This window comes from Apostichopus japonicus, chromosome 5 (assembly GCF_037975245.1).
Source record: "Apostichopus japonicus isolate 1M-3 chromosome 5, ASM3797524v1, whole genome shotgun sequence".
NCBI lineage: Eukaryota > Metazoa > Echinodermata > Holothuroidea > Aspidochirotida > Stichopodidae > Apostichopus > Apostichopus japonicus.
In genome coordinates, this window is record NC_092565.1 from 15977938 (window position 1) to 16001171 (window position 23234).

Consider the following 23234-nt stretch of genomic DNA (forward strand, 5'->3'; position numbering starts at 1 on the left):
TTTCGATGCTATTTTCAGATGTTAAAGGTACCTTCTGATCATAAATGTCAATGGGTTGACCCCCATGTGACCTTCGTGTTCGAAGTTATATGAGGTCAAAGTTAATTTTCAGACATTTAATGCAATTTACTCCCAGTGCCAAGGTGTGACAAGGTTTATTTTTTTGGACAAGTTGCAAATGGTATAGGGGAATATTTTCAAACTTAACGGTCATGTGGTCCAACGTCACCAAAGGTCAGCTAATGTTAAAAAAGTAGTATTTTGGGGGGAGAAAATGGGCAAAGAAAAAATGTTTGAATTTTTACAGTCATGCAGTCTCACCGATCAAAAATGTCAATTGGTTGACCTTCGGGTGACCTTTGTGTGTGAAGTTATGTATACAAGTTCAAAGTTAATTTTTTTTAATTTAATGCAATTAAATCTCAATGCCAAGGTGTGACATGGTTGATATTTTGGGACAAGTTGTGAACAGGTGGTGGAACATTTTGAAACTTAAAGGTAATGTCATCTGAGGTCACCAATGTTATCATATCTGTTGACACGCTTGTAGGTCTCTTATATTTCTTACATTTTCGACGCCATATTTAGATCTCAAAAGTGCCTTTTGATCCAAAATCCGATCACATTTTGTGATCACAAAAGTGTTGACTATAGTGTTGGTTACTTTATGGGAACATGTAGGACCACAATTACTTGGACTATTTGAGCCCAATCTTGCTTGATAATATTATGTGTATTGTCATATACCCCAAGCAAGGAACCACAGTGCCCTTGGGCTCTTGTTAATTAAGTAGACACTACAGACTGTGCATGCATTGTACACATTATTGATTTTTCTAAGGTTATATCCAATGCTGATGACAATTCACTTCATATACTGTTGCATACACTGTTGAGCTGCCTACGTATATTACACATTCACATTAACTGTTTAAATATAATATGACAGTGTGTACATACTGTAGTTTAAAATTCAGCCAGTTGTTTAAATTTTTAAGTACAGTATCATATATATTCATTGCCACTGAAGTTTATAGATATATGTATCATGCACACAGTTAATTTCACTAACTCTATTTACATGTGCTGTACATGTTGGTAATTATGATCAGAAGCTCAGTTGCAAGAGTGCATTGATATATATATATATATATATATATATATATATTATATATATATATATATATATATATATATATATAGCGGGAGGCCCGGGTTCGAAAGCGGGAGGCCCGGGTTCGAATCCCGGTGGAGGCTGGAAGTTTTTTCACTGTTCTTGATTTTCCAACTCATGACGATTTCATTTATATATATATATATATATATATATATATATATCAACTTATACATGACGACAAGATGACATTCCAGAATAGAGACTGAGAGAGAAAGAACAAGTTAGCATTTTGCTGCAATGAAACTAGCATTTTAGTGTCGTTTTTTGAAGTACAGAAGGTCTACAATTTTACCCAGCACAAACACTTAAGGACCAAAATTACATACTCAAGTATTTCTGTAGGCGTACCATCAGATTAAAATGGAGAAGGTCAAAGAAATTGTTCTTAAAATTTTTAGCACATTTCATACTGTAATGAAGAAGTAACCTGCAATTTAGATATGATTAATGCTAGTTAATTTATCATAGTGGATATATGCCAAATGTTCCATAATAATGTAGTAAAATAAGCATAACGAAATGTGTCTTCAATGTATGGCTTTCTCAATAGTACCAGGAAACACATTGAGGTTTCGATGGCTTCATTGCACTAGACTTCTGCTTGTAAACCAGAAGGAGCTGTTACAATAAAAATGGCCTGAACCACTATGTTGATGTACAATTACAGTACGGCATGTTAAACACAGGTCAGTATACTGTACGTGGCAATAACACACCTCCACCAAAAACAATATGAGTCTTGTACTCAATGTGATGCATCTTCACACCATAGTATGAGAAGTAGCCACGATTCCCATCATTAGGTATCGTAAAGGGCATTTCAGAGTTTGACCTCTGGTGACCTCAAATGAAATTTGAACTCACAAGCAACAGGATTCTTGTACTCAATAATATTGCAAATCCATATACCAAGCCTCTGAAAAGTATCCATGACTTCTACAATGAGAAATCATTTTTAAAGCTTTTCAGGCCTTGACAACGTTTTTAAATGTACTTTTTCCGCTATTTGGCGACCGTGACTAAAAATCTACTTCACTCGCCGCCATGACTACAGCTGTTCAAGTCTCCATAGTGCAGATCTACAACATCAATACTTTCTATGAACAAAAGGTTGGGCTCTAAGGCAGATACATGGTGCTACAAAGTTGCACATTGGAAAATTATGTTCCACCAAAAGTAAGTTATGAACAAGTAAAACATTTCTCAGTATCGTAAATAAGCAGCTAGGCCTACTGTAGTGTCTCAAACAAATCAAAATAGAACATCTGCAAAAATACTTACGAAGATAGCTAATTGGCTTCTGTTATGTACATTAGGGTTCCACTAGTAGTACACTATAGGCATATACGGTAGCTAGGTTTGCATGAGTCCTAAGCCTATACAGTATATCACTACTACTTTGAACCGCTGCTCGATCAGCCTGATTCGTTCCTTTTTTCCAATTATTTATCTTGTCTTTAACTGCAGATTGATGTGTGAAAACAATGGGTAATGTGAGCACAATGAAAATCTAAGGTTTAAAGAGCATCTAACTTCCAAAAAATTCTAGCAGCAATAACAGCACACTGACCACAAAACTCCTTAAATAGTATATTTTGTGAATTATGACTGATGCTATGTAAGAAAATGCCTTAAGAAATAATTTAGGACTTTGAATTGTCCCGTAATCATAAACGTGACGAAAGTTGTACTTTTAAGGCATACCTACAGTATGCTGAAACTGGTGGAAGAGACTATACAACTTGAGATCAACAGCTGATCCAGGCACCGCTCGGGCACACACTGCCAAACAGCTAAGACAGTTTTACACACACGCATTGAGTTTAATCATTGTAAAAAATCTAACTAGACTACTGTTAAGTTTCATATTCCCTACCCCCTTTCCTTAATCCTCTTTTTGTCCCTCCACTGTTTATCTACTACCTCTCCTCTTCCCCTAGCTGTTGGCTTCTTTTTTTTTCTTCTCTCCATCCCTTTTCTGCTAATCCCCTTACATCCATCTCTTTGTGTTCACCATGCTCATTAACCTGTCTGTATTCTGTGCATGTATTTGTCCCTTCTTTCACTGTTACTTGTCATTTAGCCTCTGAAGAAGATCCTGCTAGGATCGAAACGTCAGGCCAACTTACTTTAACACATTCTCTTACACAGGTTCCCTAGTGGATAAGCAGTTTGCTAACAGTTTTATTTTATTTTAAGTTTCATAAATGGCGCCTGTTCATTTCTCAAATTAAACTACATTCAACCTGAAATATGATGGAAAACGTCCAATTGCACCACTGTATGTTAAAGAGTACATCTTAGTGCACGCAATGTCTGTAACGAAAGTATGTACTGGAGCGATGCGCTTACGACTATGCAGATTTTTCCGTAAGTCTTGGTTGGATTCTACGGATGCCCATAAGCTTATTTCCAATTGCCGATAGCCTCCTCTTCTTATGAGGCGTAACGCACATGTTATCAAACAGAATGGTCGGTGGGAGATACAGTAGATTATTAAACAAGGTTTCCAAAATTTGGCCTCTGGTGACTCCAAATGACCTTTGACCTCCATAAAAAAGTAGGCTTTTAATTAAATGTGGTACTCCTTCACACTAAATACAAGATTGATCCAAGCTTCCCTTCTTGAGATATCATGTTTACAAGGTTCTTCACAATTTGCCCCTGGTGACCCCAAATGACCTTTGAACTTTTCTAAAAACATTAGGCTTCTACTTAATTTGGTGCATCTACTCACCAAATATGAGATTGGTCCAAGTTTCCCTTCGTGAGATATCCTGTTAACGAAGTTGTCACAATTTAAAGCCTGGTGACCTCAAATGACCTTTGAACTTCATTAAAAATAATAGGCTACTGCTACTCAATGTGAGACACCTACTCACCAAATATGAGATTGGTCAAAGCTTCCCTTCTTGAGATATCAAGTTTAAAAGCGAGGTGTCACACACACATACGGCTCTATCATTTCGAGGACGTAAATTTCGCTCAGGCATGTCACCTCAATTTGATGAACCCTCCAATTGCTTTGGGTATAAACACCCTGTGTGTGTATATGTGTATCTAATATACACAGTGTACGTACAGTAATACACATGCTAACTACAGCAATGGAGGACTCCCCTCTCTCAGCCGGGTTACTGACTTAACCAGTTTTTATTTCCTTGTTTTTGTATTATTTAGGAAATCCATTATTGGTTTCCCTTGGGACAAGTAGGTGTGTAATGGCTATACAAAAAGTGGTTTATTTATGTCACCATTGCCTTTGATAATTCCACCACTTTTCTTTTTATATTTACCAACGTTTTACAATGACCGCGTTGAACTTAACACGTTTAAATGCGGCTGATTGCACTTTTGTCTACATAATGGAAGTTCATTGCCGAGCACTAAACAAGGCCTGTGCTCTTTGATGCTATTACAAAAAAACTGGTCCTAACTGGTCCTGAACTGCAAAAGAACTGCAAAGAACTATATTTTTACCTGAGAAACTTTGGAAGCAGTATTGTTACCAGGATTTTAAGAGTTGTGTCCCCGGGACGCAATGTCTTAAATACGTTTGCGTCCTCTCATGAACTTTAAAATACCTCTACAAGAACGCACAGTACTTAGTTATAATGACCCCTGACAAAACATTGACTTGTGCGCAACCGATGCCTATAGAATGTGCACAAAAATATTAAATGATGAATGCTGTAAATAGTATTCAACAACAAAATTACTGTCAAATTCTGAAACGGGAAATTTTACCGTAGACTAGTCATATATATGCTGGCCTAGGCATCATGCAGTGCACACTACTGTACAACATATACAACTCCCTTACATACTGTCTATAAAATTGTTATTGGCTATGAATATGCTGTGAATGTCAGAAACCAATGTAAATTAGTAATACAAGTGCCTAGAGACAAAGTGCAAGAATAAAAATACCGCACTTTCACTGATTTAATTGAGGCCCTTAAGTGAAAATATTACCAATTGATCTCAATGACACAACAACAACAACACGCCCCTAAAAAGCCTCGTACTTGCTCACAACGTTCATAAATTGTCTCAACTCCTAACATTTTGTGATCAAAAGAATAATTCAAATAAACATATTCTTAGAAACAAAATTCAACTACATATACCTATCATGAGTGCTTCTTGTCATATGTGTTTCAACAACACCTGTTGTTATAATATTTGAGTGCACACATTATGATAGCCTATAGTACAAACTTGGCTATCTTCACACGGGACGGTAACGTTACAAGCAGTTGCAATTGAGACCGTCAGTATGTATGTATGTATGTATGTATGTATGTATGTATGTATGTATGTATGTGTGTGTGTATGTATGTATGTATGTATGTATGTATGTATGTATGTATGTATGTATGTATATTAGATCCTCCTGCAAGCAGGAACTCGCGAAGAAGCCTCATTGGCTTACAGTATAATGTGTTATATAAATAAATATTATTAATATTATTATTCGAACAACATACATTGTGTTCATTGAGCACTATAGATGTGTAGAGCGCAATCTTATTATCTTTTTGAAAGTGCGCCACCACTATCACACTTTTGAGAAAGCTAAAAAAGTAGGCAGTAATTGACAAGAACGAATATTAAAAATCTTAAGTAAATTGTTCATAATCTTACCCTGGAACCGCGCGAGATATTTTCTACCATCTATCAAAGGTAAGTGTAGAGCGGTTAATTACATCATAATTTGTCTAGGTGGAACATTAAATTAATCTAAACTTTTTCCCGCATGCTTATTATATGTGAGGAGGACTGACGTATCACCAGTAACCACATATTACGTAAGAGACGTTTTTGTTTTACAATATAGTTTAATTATAAACTTTACACTGTAGTAAACCTTGTCGTAAAGTACGACTCAGTTTACAATCGCAGCACTTTAATTGCATACACGTCCAGCTAAATTTCTCGGTATCTTTGTCTACGTACAGCAAGGAGTGCGCGTGGATTTCTAACCAGATTTGTATTAGATCAATGGTAAGATGGATTTCGTGCTTAGCAAAGGTAGCAGGACAAAGCCATCTTTTTACCTTTTAAATTGGATTCCTCTTTCGGAATGCGGACCATTATTGTGTAGCTACCCGCATGGATATTATCGAACAATAATTAAGTTTAATAATTAATAATAAGTTTAATAATTAAGAACAATAATTAAAATCTATATCCAACAGTGCTTGCAGACAATGGTAAGGGACTATCAGACAATCATATCACAGGATGTTTGGAAACTTTCAGCATGAAATTCTTTGGAATGGGAGTTTTGTTAACTCTGTAAATTGTGGTTTGATTGTTATGACTTATGTGTTTTCAAACAAATTCAATCATCTGTACAAAGGATGTGAAAGAAATTTTGGTCCTTTTGAGAAGTTTCGGTTGTTTGAAAGAAAAGAAAGAAAGATATTCATTTCAAAAGGTGTTTGTTATGCCCTTGTTTAGCTTATGAAACGAGCAATTCATCGTGTTGACTTGTTATTTGTCGCTATTCGCGACCCATGGAACTTGAGTTTCATTCCGCGCCATAGCAGTCACGCGTTTACTGTGGTCTGGAAACAACGTGCATTGTAAATACCTCTAGAGGCAGCTGTACGTACATGCTGGGAGCATCAGTTTTAAGAGCCAACGATTAGAGTTCAAAGTAAGTCAGATTTTATACATCAATCCTACCATGGGTTTATTTTAAAAGTTCTATTTTAGTTCTTTCTATTACACCAGCCATTCTACTTAATATGGGGTCTACAGACTGAGACATGGTCACAAAGCTTTGTGGAAATTGCTTCATAGTTTAAGGTCTTATCTTGTGATTTTCATGGTTCATGGAAATATCACATGAGGCTTGATTATAATAACCCTGAAAAATCATGTGTGCAGTCCCATTTGCAGGTTTACCTCTCAACCCCTCTCCCCTCCTCGCATGCACATATTATCTGTAGATCATTTCAGCCATACAACCACATCAATTGTAGTTCGATCTGGAGATATGGCTTAATAATTTGCCAAAGTTCGTGCAAACAAATACCGCTAGTTATGTTGAAGGTCTCTATGGCTGTCAGCAATAAAAAAGGTAGAAAGGCGAAAGAAAATCAATATTTCTATTTTTTTGGGGGGTTTTTTTGGCAACTGGCCAGCAGGACTACCCAGCTTAAGATTCAAGTGGCCCTCCAGCTAATCAAATGGCACGTATGATTTTAATTGGAGGAAAGGTAAGACAAGGCAGCTAATACTGCATTGCAAAACATAACAATGGTATTTCTCACAGGGTCTAATTATCACAATCTAAGAATATTCACTTATAAATTTGACAAATCGTTACAATAGAAGGAAGTTCTTGTGTCATCTCAAACAGAAACCAATGACTTGACCAAAACCAATTACCAATGACAAACAGAAACTGCAGCCCTGAAAACAAATGGCATATCTTGAAAGACTCATGGTAACATCATCTGTAGGTTTGTGAAGCAATGCTAGAGTCTGTGAGAAAACTCAGACTAAATATTATTCCCCGAATACCAAATATAATGGTTGTAGGGATAAAACCAACATGGTAACTGGTTTTGAATTTGTTTTGCAGTAAGCAGTCACTTTTTAACCACTACAGAAATGAAAAAGAAGTCAATGCAATTGTTTTTGAAAATCATATAAAGATGCATGTGAAATGTTAAAATACATGTAGGCTTCTAGTATGAAAGTACTGCTCTTTTGATAATATTACTGAGGATGAATACAACAACCAATTAAAAGGCAATGCATACACAGTTTCATGAAGTGACAATTTAAGGATGTACATGTTAACGACAAACATTAAACGAATTGAGGACGTCAATTCTAGGACATCAATTCGAGGATGTCAATTCGAGGACTGAGGGAGGGCGCTCTTCGTAACAGGGTTTTCTACCATACACTCAGTTCAGCCAAATTTGTGTCTGATGGTGACAATTTTGTGGACATCCCCCATACTGATACAGGAGCTTTCTGAGGTCACTTTGAGTCCATTCCCCCAATTTTTACAATTTGAGGACGTACGTCCTCAAATTGATGGTCACACACCAAATGTCCTCAAAGCCAAGGTGTGTACCAGAATACAAACTTCCTTTCACTGGTATGGAACGCCAAAAGGACCACAGTGACATGTACCACTACTAATTTGACATGTACTACTACTAATTCGAAGTGTACTACTACTAATTTGAAGTGTAATACATGTAAAATGTCGCGTACTACTACTAATTCGAAGTGTACTACATCTAAAATGTCGCGTACTACTACTAAATTGGAGAGATGGCGCTATTCACAATCTATCCGATACCATGTCATCGAGTTGCGCATCTGCATTAAAATAATGATGAAGAAAACATATTCTTCAATACTCTGTTGATTCAAATGTCTATTTTACAGTTTATACCTTTAAGGTCTGTGGCAAATATAGAAAATAGCATGTACTTTGGCACAGCTGGGGAATAAAAAGCATTCTTGACATTTCAATGACGGGGAAATTGCTGCTTGTGAATAATAATGTGTATAACAATTTTAAGAGTTAAAAACTGAAGCTACATTAAGCACATTCTTGGGGATCGATGGTTCCACCTGCTGGGGCTTCGAAAACTTGTTGCTTTGCCACCACTGGATTTTATTTTTGTGATGCCCAATGGTCACAGACAATGGTGATTATAGTATTAGTATTGAAGGCAAGGAGAAGGGGAACATTCAGGAAGACTGACACGTACATATATACTCCTAATCCTACGCATACTAAGCTCTGCATATACACACATTACTGTGCCAAAATCTAAATTTAAACGGTAACGTATATTTGGGCTCTTAAGTTATGCTCGGAATTAATCCATGACCTAGTACTTTAGTAGGCCTATATTCAGGCCATTGGTAGAACACCTAAAATGCATACGGTACTAGACCTGTATATAATTTAAACAAGTAGCAGTTTTGGAATATCATTTAAATTAGACACTATATCCTAGCCGCAGCCTGGCCTAGCATATAGAAAAAGTCTAGGAAGCCTAACTTTAGCTCATTAACAGTAGCACCTCACCGGTCTTTTCTGAATGGAAAGCAGCATTTTGCGTTTGGGCGCCGTTTTCTATTTTTTTGACATGTTCATCGAGTTTTTTACATATATATATCAAATACACCAGTTTTTAACTCTCTAAATTGTTATACCCACTATTATTCACAAGCAGCAATTTCCCCAGATACAGAGTATTGAAGAATATGTTTTCTTCATCATTATTTTAATGCAGATGCGCAACTCGATGACATGGTATCGGAAAGATTGTGAATAGCGCCATCTCTCCAATTTAGTAGTAGTACGTGACTTTTTAGATGTAGTACACTTCGAATTAGTAGTAGTACGCGACATTTTAGATGTAGTACACTTCGAATTAGTAGTAGTACGCGACATTTTACATGTATTACACTTCAAATTAGTAGTAGTACACTTCGAATTAGTAGTAGTACATGTCAAATTAGTAGTGGTACATGTCACTGTGGTCCATTTGGCGTTCCATACACTGGGTGGTAACAGGTGTAGAGTTCTCCAGACTATCTGCCAATTACAGTAGCAGTATAATCAAGCTTATTTTTTGGTCTAATGTATTGAGTGATGTTGCCAAGGTTGTTAGTATCTGACCTTGCTCAATGTGTGTCCTCGTTAACAGTATGAGAGTTTGTACATGCTATAATGTGTTATTTATTTCAGGCTAACATATGGCAGTTTGTACAGCTAACTTGGGCTAATATTTTGGAATAGTACAGCTAATGTATTGGAATAGTACAGCTAACATGTATGGAACAGTAATGCTAACATGTGTGAGGCTCAAATGTTATAAATGCTGTATGTCAGTCCAGACCAGAGAGTCCAGATGTAAGAGTCTTTTTGTAAGTGATTTTATATCTGCGGGTTGCCCAAAGTGTAACTCCATGGAGATTTTGAGACTGATCCAAGATGTGAAGTTTCTAATCAAAATCAATTGAGAACATTAATTCTTTCTGTAAATAGTTGAAGAGATCTTTGTTATATGTCACAATGTTAATAAAGTAGTAAATTGAAACGGCAGAATTTCCTCCCGTTTTCCTTTTTAATTTCCTCCTGAGCGTGTTTTTTTATATTTCAACATCATCCTTGACATCCTGGTAGAAGGAAAACCAACACCCCCCTGTGGCGTACATTGCAAAACTAACACCCCTAGCTGTGACATTACAAATCCATATTTATATTGTGTGTGTGTTTTATTATTGTGGTATAGCAGTGTTCCTGAGAGCATAAACCATAAAAGGAGAGTAGAAGTCCCTGTACTGCAGTAGATTAGCGACACATTTTCTTCAGTGTGTTTGAATAAATTAAGTCCTAGAGGGGGTGACAAAATCTTTCTTATTTGTACATGGTCAGAATCCAGTATTTATAAAAGGATTATGTCAAAGTTTCTCCCTTACGTAAGCTGTGTACCAAGGTAAGGCAGTTTGTACAGTTGCAATGTTCCTTTAAAGGGTGTGAAAAGTCGCGCAAAAAGAAACGTCTAATGCCGGTAATCTGACCTAGTTTCGAATGAGTTGTAACAGAATTGTTAGACACCACCATCGATCCCAGAAAATACACACACAGCTCACTACCATCGGTAATTAGACACTAGTGTACAGTCAGTTCATACAGCTGCGGTCAATACCCACAGCACAGTGTATAAACGATACAGCGATGGACATCTCAGGTCCAGCTAAAGATAACAAGGTATCACGTTTCATTACTGTCTGCATTTTGTAGCGACACGAACGAAACGTCACTTGCAAGCAACAGAAAGTTAACTTTTTCAGATGGCAGCACGCGGTTTGGGGCGAGTCTTCAATGACTTTAAATATAGCTTTCCAATTCTCTTTCAGAACTTAAAAACAGATTTTCACCACAATGGGGAGGTTACTGTTGTCTTGGTTACTGTTCGGTGCCTTTTTGAAATGCGTCTTAACGCAGACAGCCGCTAGGGTCGAGAAGGGAGCAGACGGAAAGTTAGTGTTCACAGACTTTGAACCATTCTGTGAATATCGAGCACAAGATGATTTTGAACCAACAAGATCTGCATTTTTCGGTAACATAGCAACAGGTTTTATCAGACTAGTGGCTCCAGGAAGGTTGGCAACTGTTATTCAAGGTAAAGTGTACGAAAAAGCTGAAAATACTAACTAAAACAACATCATCAGTGTTAAATTGCAGACAACTGATGTGAGGCAGGTAATCAGTGGGGCTTGGGAGGGGGGTGTGGGTGTGAGAGGCAGCTAAGCAGGGAATAATTTAGTGTTCCTATTTCGTGTACCAGCTTTGTGGGCTCTGGAATTAATCTGGTTTAAACTATTGTTTTCTGTGTACTGCTGTATACATCCTTCCACTCGTATAACATGCAATATGACCATTTTGTGATACGTTACTAGATAAATTATATCCTGCTTAGTGCCAAAATGCTGGTTGTAAGCAACAGTTATGTAAGTAAGTAGATTGGAGTGCATACATACAGTATAGCTAGGATATATAGGGGTGTAAATGTCATTCATAAATCTCCTAAGCTAGGTACATTTTGGTCAGAAGTAATAGTGCATTGTGTACAATTGCTCCTTGGTAGTAGACAGAGGAATAACTACGGGTTCAGTATTGAAGGCCGAATGTATATTTGTCTCTGGTAAATATACTAGGGTTCCTTTGTATAATATATCATACGTTTCTCCACCTGTATGGCAATCTGGCCATATTGCGGTATAGCATTTTGCGATGCAATAAGTTACAACAGATCATTCACAGATGAGTTATCCAATCTTTAGTTACTGTTTTCAGTCTACTTAACTTAGATCTAATAAACTGTCAGAATATTGTACGTTTAGCAAATGTGAAATCCAACTGTATGCACAATATTGCAATTCATTTAAGCTTTACTCTGCTCTTACCAGTCTCCATTCTCCATTTTTTTTTCTCTCTCTTTTTTTCTTTCTTTTTTTCACACCCAACATAGACGTTTCAGCGTCTGAATGCTAAAGGTGGCTATGACTTTGTTATAATATATCAAATTCGTTAGTTTTAATGAATCTGAACACTAAAGAGTGTGATGGTCGAGTACATGGAACTGAATATAAAACAGGTGCAAATAGTAGTAAGCTTATCAAAGAGATGGATTTTATGGATGATTATGAAAAAAATTGCAACAGTTTAGATAAATTTGTTTCAAGTTTTGGTTTATTTTCTTTACAAAAGATATTGACATAGAGGCATTCCAGGAGAACGCAGGAGTCTATCTTATTGAGGTAAATGTCTCAAAACTTCTTTTTATGTAATTTCATTTCAACACCGTTTATCAAGGTATCCAAGGTAAGCAATATACTGAATGATTCCAATTATGGGTACGTCCAGGATATGTCCCTCTCATAAGTAAAAGTTTATCAAATGAAATACTGAAGGATGTTATTAAGTATTATGGCTAATTAATAGTGTTTAAATATCAAATCTAAATCCATGTAAGATGAGTTAAGAAAGACATACTTCCGAGAAAGATACTAAACATAAAGCTTCTTAACCTAAACCCAAACTGGAATCACATATATACATGTATTTCTCTATGATGTCTCCCCATGGTAACATGAAGTTGAGTTGATGTCATAATTCATTCCTTTAGATTAATTTCCTTCAATATCCTAGCTACTCTCACCAAATGTAAACATTTTCATTCACAAGTATAAGCTTTCTTGGAGAGTACTCTCATGAATGTCTTGTTTTAAATGAGGCTGAATGTTTTGTCATATAGCAGCTGTTCTGAACTTTTGTTTTTGTTTTTTTGAGGGCCACAGGAATACTTTAGTCAGAGCAATGGGAGAGACAAAATATAAATTTTCTATACCTGGATTGGGCAATCTTTTGAGGATAACAAAATGGAATTTTGAGACCTCCTTTATGCAACATGGGGGCATGCACATGTTATAATTTGCTGTAATAATGTATAACTTTATGGTAACTTTGTAAAGTAACATACACGCATGCTGTGTGAACTTTTCAAATTTGTTACATGGCAGCTCATGAGCGAGATGTAGGATTTTGACTAGCTAGTACAGAATGTGCGGGTCGGTTGTGGGTCACTCAGGAGATCTAATTATAAGCCTTCAGTCTGTAATTTGTGTCGAGCACACGCTGGAATTTGCATCTGGCATGTAAAACTTACATGTTTCATATATGTTAAGCCTTTACAGCGAGACCCCAGATATTTCAACTCCTTGTGTGATGGGGATTTTATGAGCATTACGAGAAATATGAGCATTCGAAGAATAAACTGCTCTAGAACACCATATCTTATGAGGATAGACAGCCCTGCCCCCTGGCATTTCTCGTGTAACAGACGGTAAACTGATTTGTGACATTGGATCATATCCTTGGGGGGGGGGGGGAAGGTCTGGGAACAAAGGCACCATGATCATTTTGTTGAAACATCCTAATAGTAATTATCCTAACATAAATTAGATCAAAATGCTATGTTAAATAGGCAGAAAAATTTTTATTTGTTGCTATTATTTAGTATTCACAGCTAATCTGTCAATATCAGATCATGGCATGGGTTAAAAAAGTTGGATTGCAATCATTGCAATTTTTTATTCCTTTCTCTGAAACAGTGAGGCGGCTACAAGAGACAGAAAGGCGTCCACCTCACAAAATGAATACTAGGGAAACCTTGATAGACATAAATTCTATCTGGCTTTACCCAATTACTATTTTTTAATTGCGTTGCAACCTCCATCCCAGTGTGTTCGTGTGCATGTGTGTGGGAAGTGTAATCAAAACAAATATTTGCTGTTGTGGGTCTAGGTTAGTGCTGATAGTCGACTCCTTTTTGTAGTCGAGTAATCACAAAGCTCTTCTCGCGTTTACTGCAGTTACAGTTATGACATCATTGCTGTCATTTACATTGCAGAAATAGGCAAAACAAATTTTTCTCCATGGTGCACTGTCTTTATTTGTTCTTGCATGTGAAGCGAACCACGGATGGCGGGGAAATTACCGAATTTAGGGTTCTACGCTTCGACCTCATAAGTGATCAATGAGGAGGCAAGAGTGTTCTTGCATTGAAACAACGGCTGACTTTTTATTACAAACTCTATGAAAATGAAAATGTACAAATGAACAATATACAATGGCTCAATAGACTTAAATGGCTTAAAGGACTCTTTACTCTTATTTAAACTCTGTCTTAATTCGGGGAAAAACCTATACTCAATCTATGAAAAATGTAGATACAAATAAAGACTCTATTATATTACCCTGCAATACGACGTAGCACTCGTACAATACAGTATAAAAATGTATAAAACGTATCAAGAATAATGTAAAATGAACATTATGATATAATCTGCATAAATAATAATAAACGTTTGCCAACAGGCGAGGAATTTAACACCTTCGTAATGGCCAGCCTAGGGCAATACATGCCGCTGCAACACATTATAGGCCTTTCCACCGTACTGTTCCTAGACAGCAGGAATTTCTACCTCCTGAACCCACAAACTCTCAAGAGACTTGGCACCCCATGGCTATCCACAAAGGCTAAGATTAGAAGGACAAGCTCTGAGACAACTCTATAGTGACCAACAGTAAACAATATGTTCAAGATACAAAATACGAATACGTACACTCTTTACACTGCGAGTAGTACAATACTCAAAATACAGGTACAATAAATAATCTTTCAATACAACTCAACTGTCAATACAGTACACGTTACTGTTAATAACTCTCTGTAACTTAAACCCAACCTAACCAGTACTGTCCCTCTACAGTACAGTATAAAAGTACGCAATACTACTATAGCACCCATGTGCTTAACAATACACAACCACTGATCTACACAGTGTACACAACGCACGCTATAAACCCATAGGACCAAGGTCCAAAAATACACAACCTAACATACGTACTTTACACAGTGAAGTACAACCTAGCCAGAGGGGCAACAATTACAAAACCACATTTCAATGAAATAACAATAAGGGTACATACGGCATTTAAACAATAGTAATATGTGTTACTCAATCCCTTACTATACTGGGATCAGCTCGCTCGCGGATAACAAGACGAAGGAGACTCTTCGCTCGCGGTACAGGAAGTTCTCCACGCTCGCGGACATCAAGAAACTCCATCTCTCGCCATATACTATAGTAGGTCCGCCATCTTGGAAACCAATGGCTTCGAGTCAGAAGCCAAACCCATCCAAAACCTGAGGCATCCTGCCTCTGAGAAGAGTGACATCTACTCACGGACTCCAGATAGTAAAGATATATGTAAATCTGGGCTATTGACGACTCAAGATTAATTAAATATGACCAAAATAGTAAGGGGTTTACGAGGCGAGCCCCGGAGATCTGCAGGGACGATGTTCGCCATACAACACCGTGTACAGAACTGAACAAACACACGTGGAAACAACTAACGCTACAAACTAGCTATTGCGAACTATTACATAATACATGCAAATACTAAACGGGTGAACACAACAAAATTTCACTTTACTACAGCATGTCTTAACGTGTGGTGTCAAAATCATGTTAAAACATCTACCGAACAGAAACTATGAAAAACTTTCAATCTAGAACGGTTCATCTTTTATAGTAAATCAAAAACTTTTGAATTAATCTACAAGGCTAATACAACTACTAGCATTCACAAAAGCAAACATGCAAACAATGAATATATGTAACACCTTGTAGTGGTGTGATGATAAGTATACAAGAGTTTTCTGTAGAAGGACGTTATAGGGTAGGCTCTAGCCTAGCGCGATAGCAGGCACATATTTTTGCACATTAAAGTTAGACTACACTGCAATCGATACGCTCGATCAGACATCCGATAACTGTGAACCAGGCCAGTAATGAGTTACTGTAAACATGTTTGAAGAAATGACAAATACTTTGGCAATCGTAAAAGATTGATAAGTTAAGAATTTGCGATTATATATGCACATTGATTATACATTGCTAGGACTATGAATGTTGCACTGCAGAACAAGCGTATTACTGACACGTAAAACACATGAATCTAACCGGAGCAGCTGCTTGCCGATTTTAGAACTTCTATACCAGGACCATAGCAGAGGCGTGGATCTTCCTTCAAATTACCTCCAGGCTATTTGCCCTTCGATGCCCCTACAATTGACCATGATGCCCTATAGATGATCATCAGTTACTGACGGCAACAACTGCCATACCCCTTTAATCACATTTTTGTAGATATGCCCATTATTATCTCACAAATTCCTGGCAAACACCAGCAACGTCAGAGAATAGCTATTGATCAGCTACCGAAAACGTAATAGATCTAGATACACACTTTTTTTACGAAAGTTCTTATGAACAGTTCCTGTTTTCTGACGTTTCTGTAAACCCTTTTTTCCCAATCAAAACTGGCTTGCTGCCCTATCAAAATTTTGATAATTGCCTTGGTCCTTTATAAAGCTGGAAACTTGCCGTAGTACCAGGGCTGCCAATTGAACGAAAATCAAAGGCAATGTTCAATTTGCCCTTAAAGAATAAATTAAATTGATATTCTAAAGTTTTTTTTTATTTTTTATTTTTTATTTTTATTTTTATTTTCATGTTTTTCATTGCCAGCACAATCACCTTGTCACTTTAAATAATCCGTCTGATCTGTTATATAGTGATCTGTTATATAGTGATCTGTTATATAGTGATCTGTTATAAAGTGATCTGTTATATAGTGATCTGTTATATAGTGATCTGTTATATAGTGATCTGTTATATAGTGATCTATTATGTATAGTGATCTGTTATGTAGTGATCTGTTATGTAGTGATCTGTTATATAGTGATCTGTTATATAGTGATCTGTTATATAGTGATCTGTTATATAGTGATCTTTTATATAGTGATCTGTTATATAGTGATCTGTTATAAAGTGATCTGTTATATAGTGATCTGTTATATAGTGATCTGTTATATAGTGATGTGTTATAAAGTGATCTGTTATATAGTGATCTATTATATAGTGATCTGTTATATAGTGATCTGTTATATAGTAATCTGTTATAAAGTGATCTGTTATATAGTGATCTGTTATAAAGTGATCTGTTATATAGTGATCTGTTATACAGTGATCTGTTACATAGTGATCTCAGTACTTCACTATCTCCTCACGAGGACTGCGCTCTGCCGTGTCGACTGCAGTGTCCTGTGAGGAGACAGCTGTTAAGTTTATCTCTTGTAAATATCCACACCAGGTGAGTTTTGGAAATATTTACCTCTCTGCCGATTTATAATTAAATTTGTATTTGTCTACTTTTTCAGAACTATTCCACGTTTGTTACTGCATTTGTGGCCATACCTGTGTTTTTCATTCTGGGATTAATTCTGGCCCTTTTGGTACCTTGCATTGGTGCCATCTTCTGTTGCTGTCGTTGCTGTGACAACTGTGGAGGAGAGATGTTACAAAATAAAGAAGACAATAACCTGTGGAAGAGATGGGGTCTTGTCTCTTTTCTCTTGTGTACAGCCTTGCTTCTCGGGTAAGAGAACAATTTGCTGTATCTTCAATTTCAGACTCCTCAGACAGGTTTGAATGCAAATCAAACTTCCAGAAGTCATCATCATCATCATCTGACATTCTTGCCAGCAGATTGCTAAAATGTTAAATCTGTGAGATGAGAAGTGTATTTTGCAGAGATCTGCTGCAAAAAAAGACACAAAAAGGAGATGTTTTGTAGTACATGTTATCAAACCAAATTTTTCTAGTCTTTTTTCATACGTTCTGACTCCATGCCTCGCTCCACCTTGTAGTCTTAATCTACGAGACATAAGACCGGGATGTTTGTCGTATTTTATCAGTGTTACGTCCATGGTTTGTTAGTAGATTCAACACTAGCATTACATTGCATGGCGATGTAAGGGCTTGTACTTCACTACCATATTGCATAAACGGATCTGGCTAACTTTGGCATCTCTTTGTTGTATCTATGGTAACAGGGTATTATCTTCTCTATCTTGCATCGCAGTTTGTGTTGATGCACCCTTCAGTTGCCTGATTTATCCCCAACTGTTTGAAATATGCCAAATTGGGATTTAGGCTACAGGATCCATCTTTAGCTTTAACACAGGGTTTCAGTTGTATATAGCAACAGCACTGAGTTTAACCTGTATCCCAGACCCAGCTAGTAACTCAGAAAGGACTTGAATTTGGTTCTGTAAATGAAATAGTCTCATGTAGAAAAATATCTTCACTGGCTTAGAATTGCGAACAGAATCAATTATAAAATTTGTGTCCTTGTTTTCAAAGCAAGGAATGGTTTAGCCCTGCGGTTTACCTAAAAGAACTTCTCCAAGAATACAGACCTAGCAGGGTGCTTCGTTCAAGCGTACAACATATGCTATCTGTTCCTACTGTTCGCACTTCCACCTATGGGGAACGTTGCTTTGCTAGATCAGCTCCACAGCTCTGGAACAGTCTCCCCTTACATCTGAAAACAATCCAGCATGTGTCAACTTTCCAGAAAGAACTCAAGACGTTCTTATTCATGAATGCGTATCCATTTGTTTGATAACTGTTGTGTCCATTTTGGGTACTTTGCTCCTGCAGCGCTTCTGAGCAGTTTTATAAGTGGATAAGCGCTTTACAAATTCTTGTATTATTATTATTATGTGTTTCCAGACTAGTCATAAATCAAAGATTTTGGCAAGGGGTTTGTCAAGATAACTTTCTATGTAAATGGCTCCAGCATTTTTGTATCTTCCTCTTTGGGAGGAATCGGGCAGGAAGTAACTTTCTGGCAAATTTGGTCTAAAAGATTTAACATTTTGGGTACTAAGATATCTGATCATAGTCCTTTTCTTTTTTTTCCATTTAGGATTGGGTGTGCAAGTGTCTTTCTTGGCGGAAGGACATTCACTGGTTCGGTTGAAACGGCCATTAATACGATAGATACTACAAATCAGGATTGGAAATGCTACACAAACAGCATATTCAAGGTAAATATATATTAGATGCTGTCTGTGTAAACAATCTTGTCTTTACCTAACACAAAATACAGCAGCACAAAATATCCTTTATCTTTTTCTATCTTTTTTTTCACCTTCTTCGTTTTAGTTTTAAAAAAATGACTTTATTTGCTAACAAGATCTTGCTCCATTTTGAAAAGAAGAAATATTATGAACATCTTAGATAAAAACATTTCATTTTCAGCTATACCTAATTGTTGTATGACATTGAAAAAGAAAACGCTTTGTTTTGTACCAAGGCACCGAAGCATGGGATGTTCTGATTGAAGTTTTTAAGGATGTAAATGCGTGCATTCACGATAGGGAAGGAAAATGTGAATCTAGTGTGTTGTATAATTTGGAAAGCAGCTGTAGTAAATGGTTCAAACAACTTCATTTTGCTTTAGGTTGGCTGAAACCATGACGCAGGTTTACATAAAATAGGAATGCAATTGTTCAAATTGAGACAATTTAGTAACTCGTCAGTATGTGATACTAATAATGAGTGATACTAATAATGATTACAATTCATTCTTAATATTCTGTGGCCCAGACAGACTCCTTAAGCAGATTTCATCCCCCTCCCCTCATCACCCCCCCCCCCCCCTTGCACAATCCCCACAGAAACAAAGTCGTTGACATAAACATGTATTGCCATTTATGGATCATAATTAAACTGACCATCACAAATATCAACATTTTGCTGCAATCCATTATCTTTTAATTCATATTGGTTACTCCCAAAATCCTCATTTAACTTGTGTTCTTTTACAGCTGACTGCATTTTCTTGATCGCAAAGTTAATTATCTTGTTGACACATATATATATATATATATATAAAACAAATCAATCCAATTCATTTTTTTTTCATTAATAGGAGTTTGAATATCTTGTAGAAACCGCTAACGAGACAGTCCTGCTGGCAGTTGAAGAAATACAAAGTAAGGAATGCTTGAATTGAATCAGTTTGAACGTCAAATATTCTTGCAGGAATCCTCCTCTTTTACCCGATGCAGTTGTTTCGTTTTTGTTTCGTGTACGTAAGTGCATGCGAGGATGGTATCATTCCAAAATGTTTGTGCACGCAACAATTCGACATTTAAGTTCGAACAATAAGTATTTTCTACATTTACTACAAACTTTTGTGTTTTGGTTTCCAGCTAAGGATAAGTTTACAATAAGGCTTAATAATCAAGACAAAGACAAATGCCTAATTAATTATATCATTTTATGACAATGTAAATTTTAATAAACAAAAAAGTGACAAGGTCATTTTACTAAACATAAAAAGTCTCAGAAGACGAATTAATTTTGTTACATTGTTGCAGACTATGAGGAGAACAGCTAGGATAAGAGTGCAAGTTTCATATCCAAGTGGTTTGAGAAATTGCCCTTTCAACTTAATCGAATGAACTGTGCAGATTAGTGCACAGAAAATCTTGAATAGCATCTATAAGTGTATTGGTTGTCAAATTTGACAGTCATTCAAAAACATTTAAACTCATTAATTAACTGATCTGATTTTTGTCAACAAATTTTACCTTAAATAACCTTGGAAACTTCACATATTTTAATTTTCAGATACCTTTCAAAAGCAAACGAAGGTACCAAAAATATCTCAATGCAAAAACGTTACATTCAGCCCTTCCTTTCTTCTGATATCAAAACTTTAATTATAATAAAGAAGATGGCGAGAAAGTTTGAAGAAAAAATCGACAACAACAACAAAGGGAAATTTTTATTTCTTTTTGTCTTCTTTTTTCTGTTATTAGCAACTTCTGAGGATGTGATGAAGTTGCTTGATGATGATATTGATACGGTCTTCAAGAGGGTTGTCAGTTTGGATCAGAGTAAGTGTTTACCTCACCTACGATCAAGGTTTATTTAGCGCTGAGCTCTGTTCACTTTGTCGAGGAGGGAAGAAAAATAACCCAGAGTGAAAAAGTTGATCTTGCGCTGAGTTTGACTAACACTGATGAGTGCTACTTACTTTTACGTGCCTTGTTAGTATTTGACCACAGAACCTGACGACATCTACTATTAATTTTGCACATGTTTAACAGGAGCCTTGGATACATCAGCTCTGATATTCAAATCTGTGTGTGAAAACAACTGTATCGAGAATGTTTTAAAAGCTGTCTTCGGTTTTCTTCTTTGCAGGCGCACAATCTATCAGTGACTCGTTGGTCTTAGTCGACGACGTGAAAAGCAGTGAAATGGACCTGCGTGATGCATTGGCAGTATTTACCAATAACTATAATGCAACACTGATGTCAGAAGCCTGCCAAAACGATATGGCTTGTAAAATGACTGCAGATCAATTTGATTCTGAACAATTCATTGTTAACACAGATTTTCAAACCTTGGTAAGTCCAACTCACAATTGAACTTTGAAACTCATCAGGCTTTACAAAGCTGTTTCCTTTCTCATAAATTTTAAGGTGAACGACAGAAGAAGAACCTCTGAAAATTTAACACAGTTCATCAAATTTGCTATGGAACTGTTGTACAGGGCTGACTGATTCATGGCACCTACCCTTCACTTTGATAATAGTCCCTTGTACTGATCCCCAGATGCCATATGGCATGAGCTGTATTCCCTTTCTCTGGCCCCAGAAATATTATATGAATCTTTCATAGTATCGTTACATTTAACAAGTGTCTGTTCTGATAATTATTTCCACTCTAGGCCGACGTATCCCAACAGCAAAATTCCTTGAACGAGTTTCTGGCCAAAAATTTATCTGGAAAAGCCAACAAGTTGCTGTCAGATATTGATCCCATCCTGAATGTTTCTCAAGGTACGAATGATAGTTAATTTAAGGTGTCCATGAGTATGATTGGAAGGATAGAATACATGGTGCAAAATGTCACTCATTTGCCACAGACCGCAATTTCGTTCCCAAGTTTGAGAGTCCAAATATGCAAAATTGCCAGAATTCTCCTTGAAGGCTGATTTGATGATGACAATGATGATGACAATGACTATGGCTCCTCATTGCAGGCCTTAATTGTTATTACTAATCCATTGTTTTATTATAAAATCATAATAATTCAATGGAAACAGGTTGTATTAACTTAATTCTTATAAACAATGGGGCACTTTTGGATGACATTCAACACCATGTGTCCTTGACAACCATTGAAGCCATAAAAGTCTTTGTTTTCCCATTGACCTTTGTGCTCAATCAGAGAAACTGAGCTAATAGTGTCTGGGTTAGACTAACTAGTCCAGCCACTTTTATGACCCTCAGCTGTTGAAATAGACAAGTAACGGATATAGAAATCGAATAGAATGGAATGATAGCATGTTTCAATGGTCTACAACATTTCCAAGTTAATGTTATGCCTTATGTCAGCCTTTGATTTGGACACAAACTCAACTATCATCTTTGGCTTTATGATCACAGAGATCCTTGGGAAGAACAACTCCCCGAAACAACTAAGAAAAAGCTTGTTCCGTTTGGAAGATTAGTTCAGAAGACTATGGTTCAGTATATAGTAGTTGGGTTTGCATCTCCTGACTGTGGGGTGAAAAGGGGGTGTGATTTGTCAATCACATAGACCAATGGTGATGGTTGGGTGTGTGTCTCATGACTGTGGGGTGAGGAGGGGGTGTGATTTGTCCATCGCATAGACCAATGGTGATGGTTGAGTGTGCATCTCATGACTGGGGTGAGGAGTGGTGTGATTTGTCCATCACATAGACCAATGGTGATGGTTGGTTTGTGTCTCCTGACTGTGGGGTGAGGAGGGGTGGGAAGTTGTTTCACAGTTATGTCCATCACATCAACCAATGGTGATAGTTGGGTGTGTGTCTTCTGACTGTGGGGTGAGGAGGGGGTGTGATTTGTCCATCACATAGACCATGGTGATGGTTGGGTTTGCATCTCCTGACTGTGGGTGAGGAGGCGGTGTGATTTGTCCATCACATAGACCAATGGTGATGGTTGGGTTTGCATCTCCTGACTGCGGGGTGAGGAAGGGGTGTGATTTGTCCATCACATAGACCAATGGTGAT

At 36.9% G+C, this 23234-nt stretch overlaps 1 protein-coding gene and 1 long non-coding RNA gene across 3 annotated transcripts in view; one reads left to right on the top strand and one right to left on the bottom strand.

The window, feature by feature from the left end:
- LOC139967838 (uncharacterized) overlaps window positions 1-5194 on the bottom strand; it is a 26317-nt gene extending 21123 nt beyond the window's left edge. Inside the window, exon 1 of the long non-coding RNA XR_011793159.1 lies at window positions 3915-5194. This is a non-coding gene — a long non-coding RNA (uncharacterized lncRNA). The remainder of the gene's footprint in view (window positions 1-3914) is intronic.
- The window catches only part of LOC139967836 (prominin-1-A-like), a 54244-nt gene that overhangs the window by 5726 nt on the left and 25284 nt on the right, over window positions 1-23234 (top strand). The window contains exons 1-9 of one of the 2 annotated variants that reach the window (XM_071971962.1): window positions 6687-6842; window positions 11093-11358; window positions 12447-12496; window positions 17530-17747; window positions 19083-19203; window positions 20091-20154; window positions 20986-21063; window positions 21374-21579; window positions 21903-22014. In XM_071971962.1, the coding sequence (XP_071828063.1) occupies window positions 11118-11358; window positions 12447-12496; window positions 17530-17747; window positions 19083-19203; window positions 20091-20154; window positions 20986-21063; window positions 21374-21579; window positions 21903-22014 (1090 nt within the window). In that variant the 5' untranslated portion in view covers window positions 6687-6842; window positions 11093-11117. Of the gene's footprint in view, window positions 1-6686; window positions 6843-11092; window positions 11359-12446; window positions 12497-17529; window positions 17748-19082; window positions 19204-20090; window positions 20155-20985; window positions 21064-21373; window positions 21580-21902; window positions 22015-23234 lie in introns of those variants that run through there. The other variant, XM_071971961.1, reaches the window with a different exon arrangement.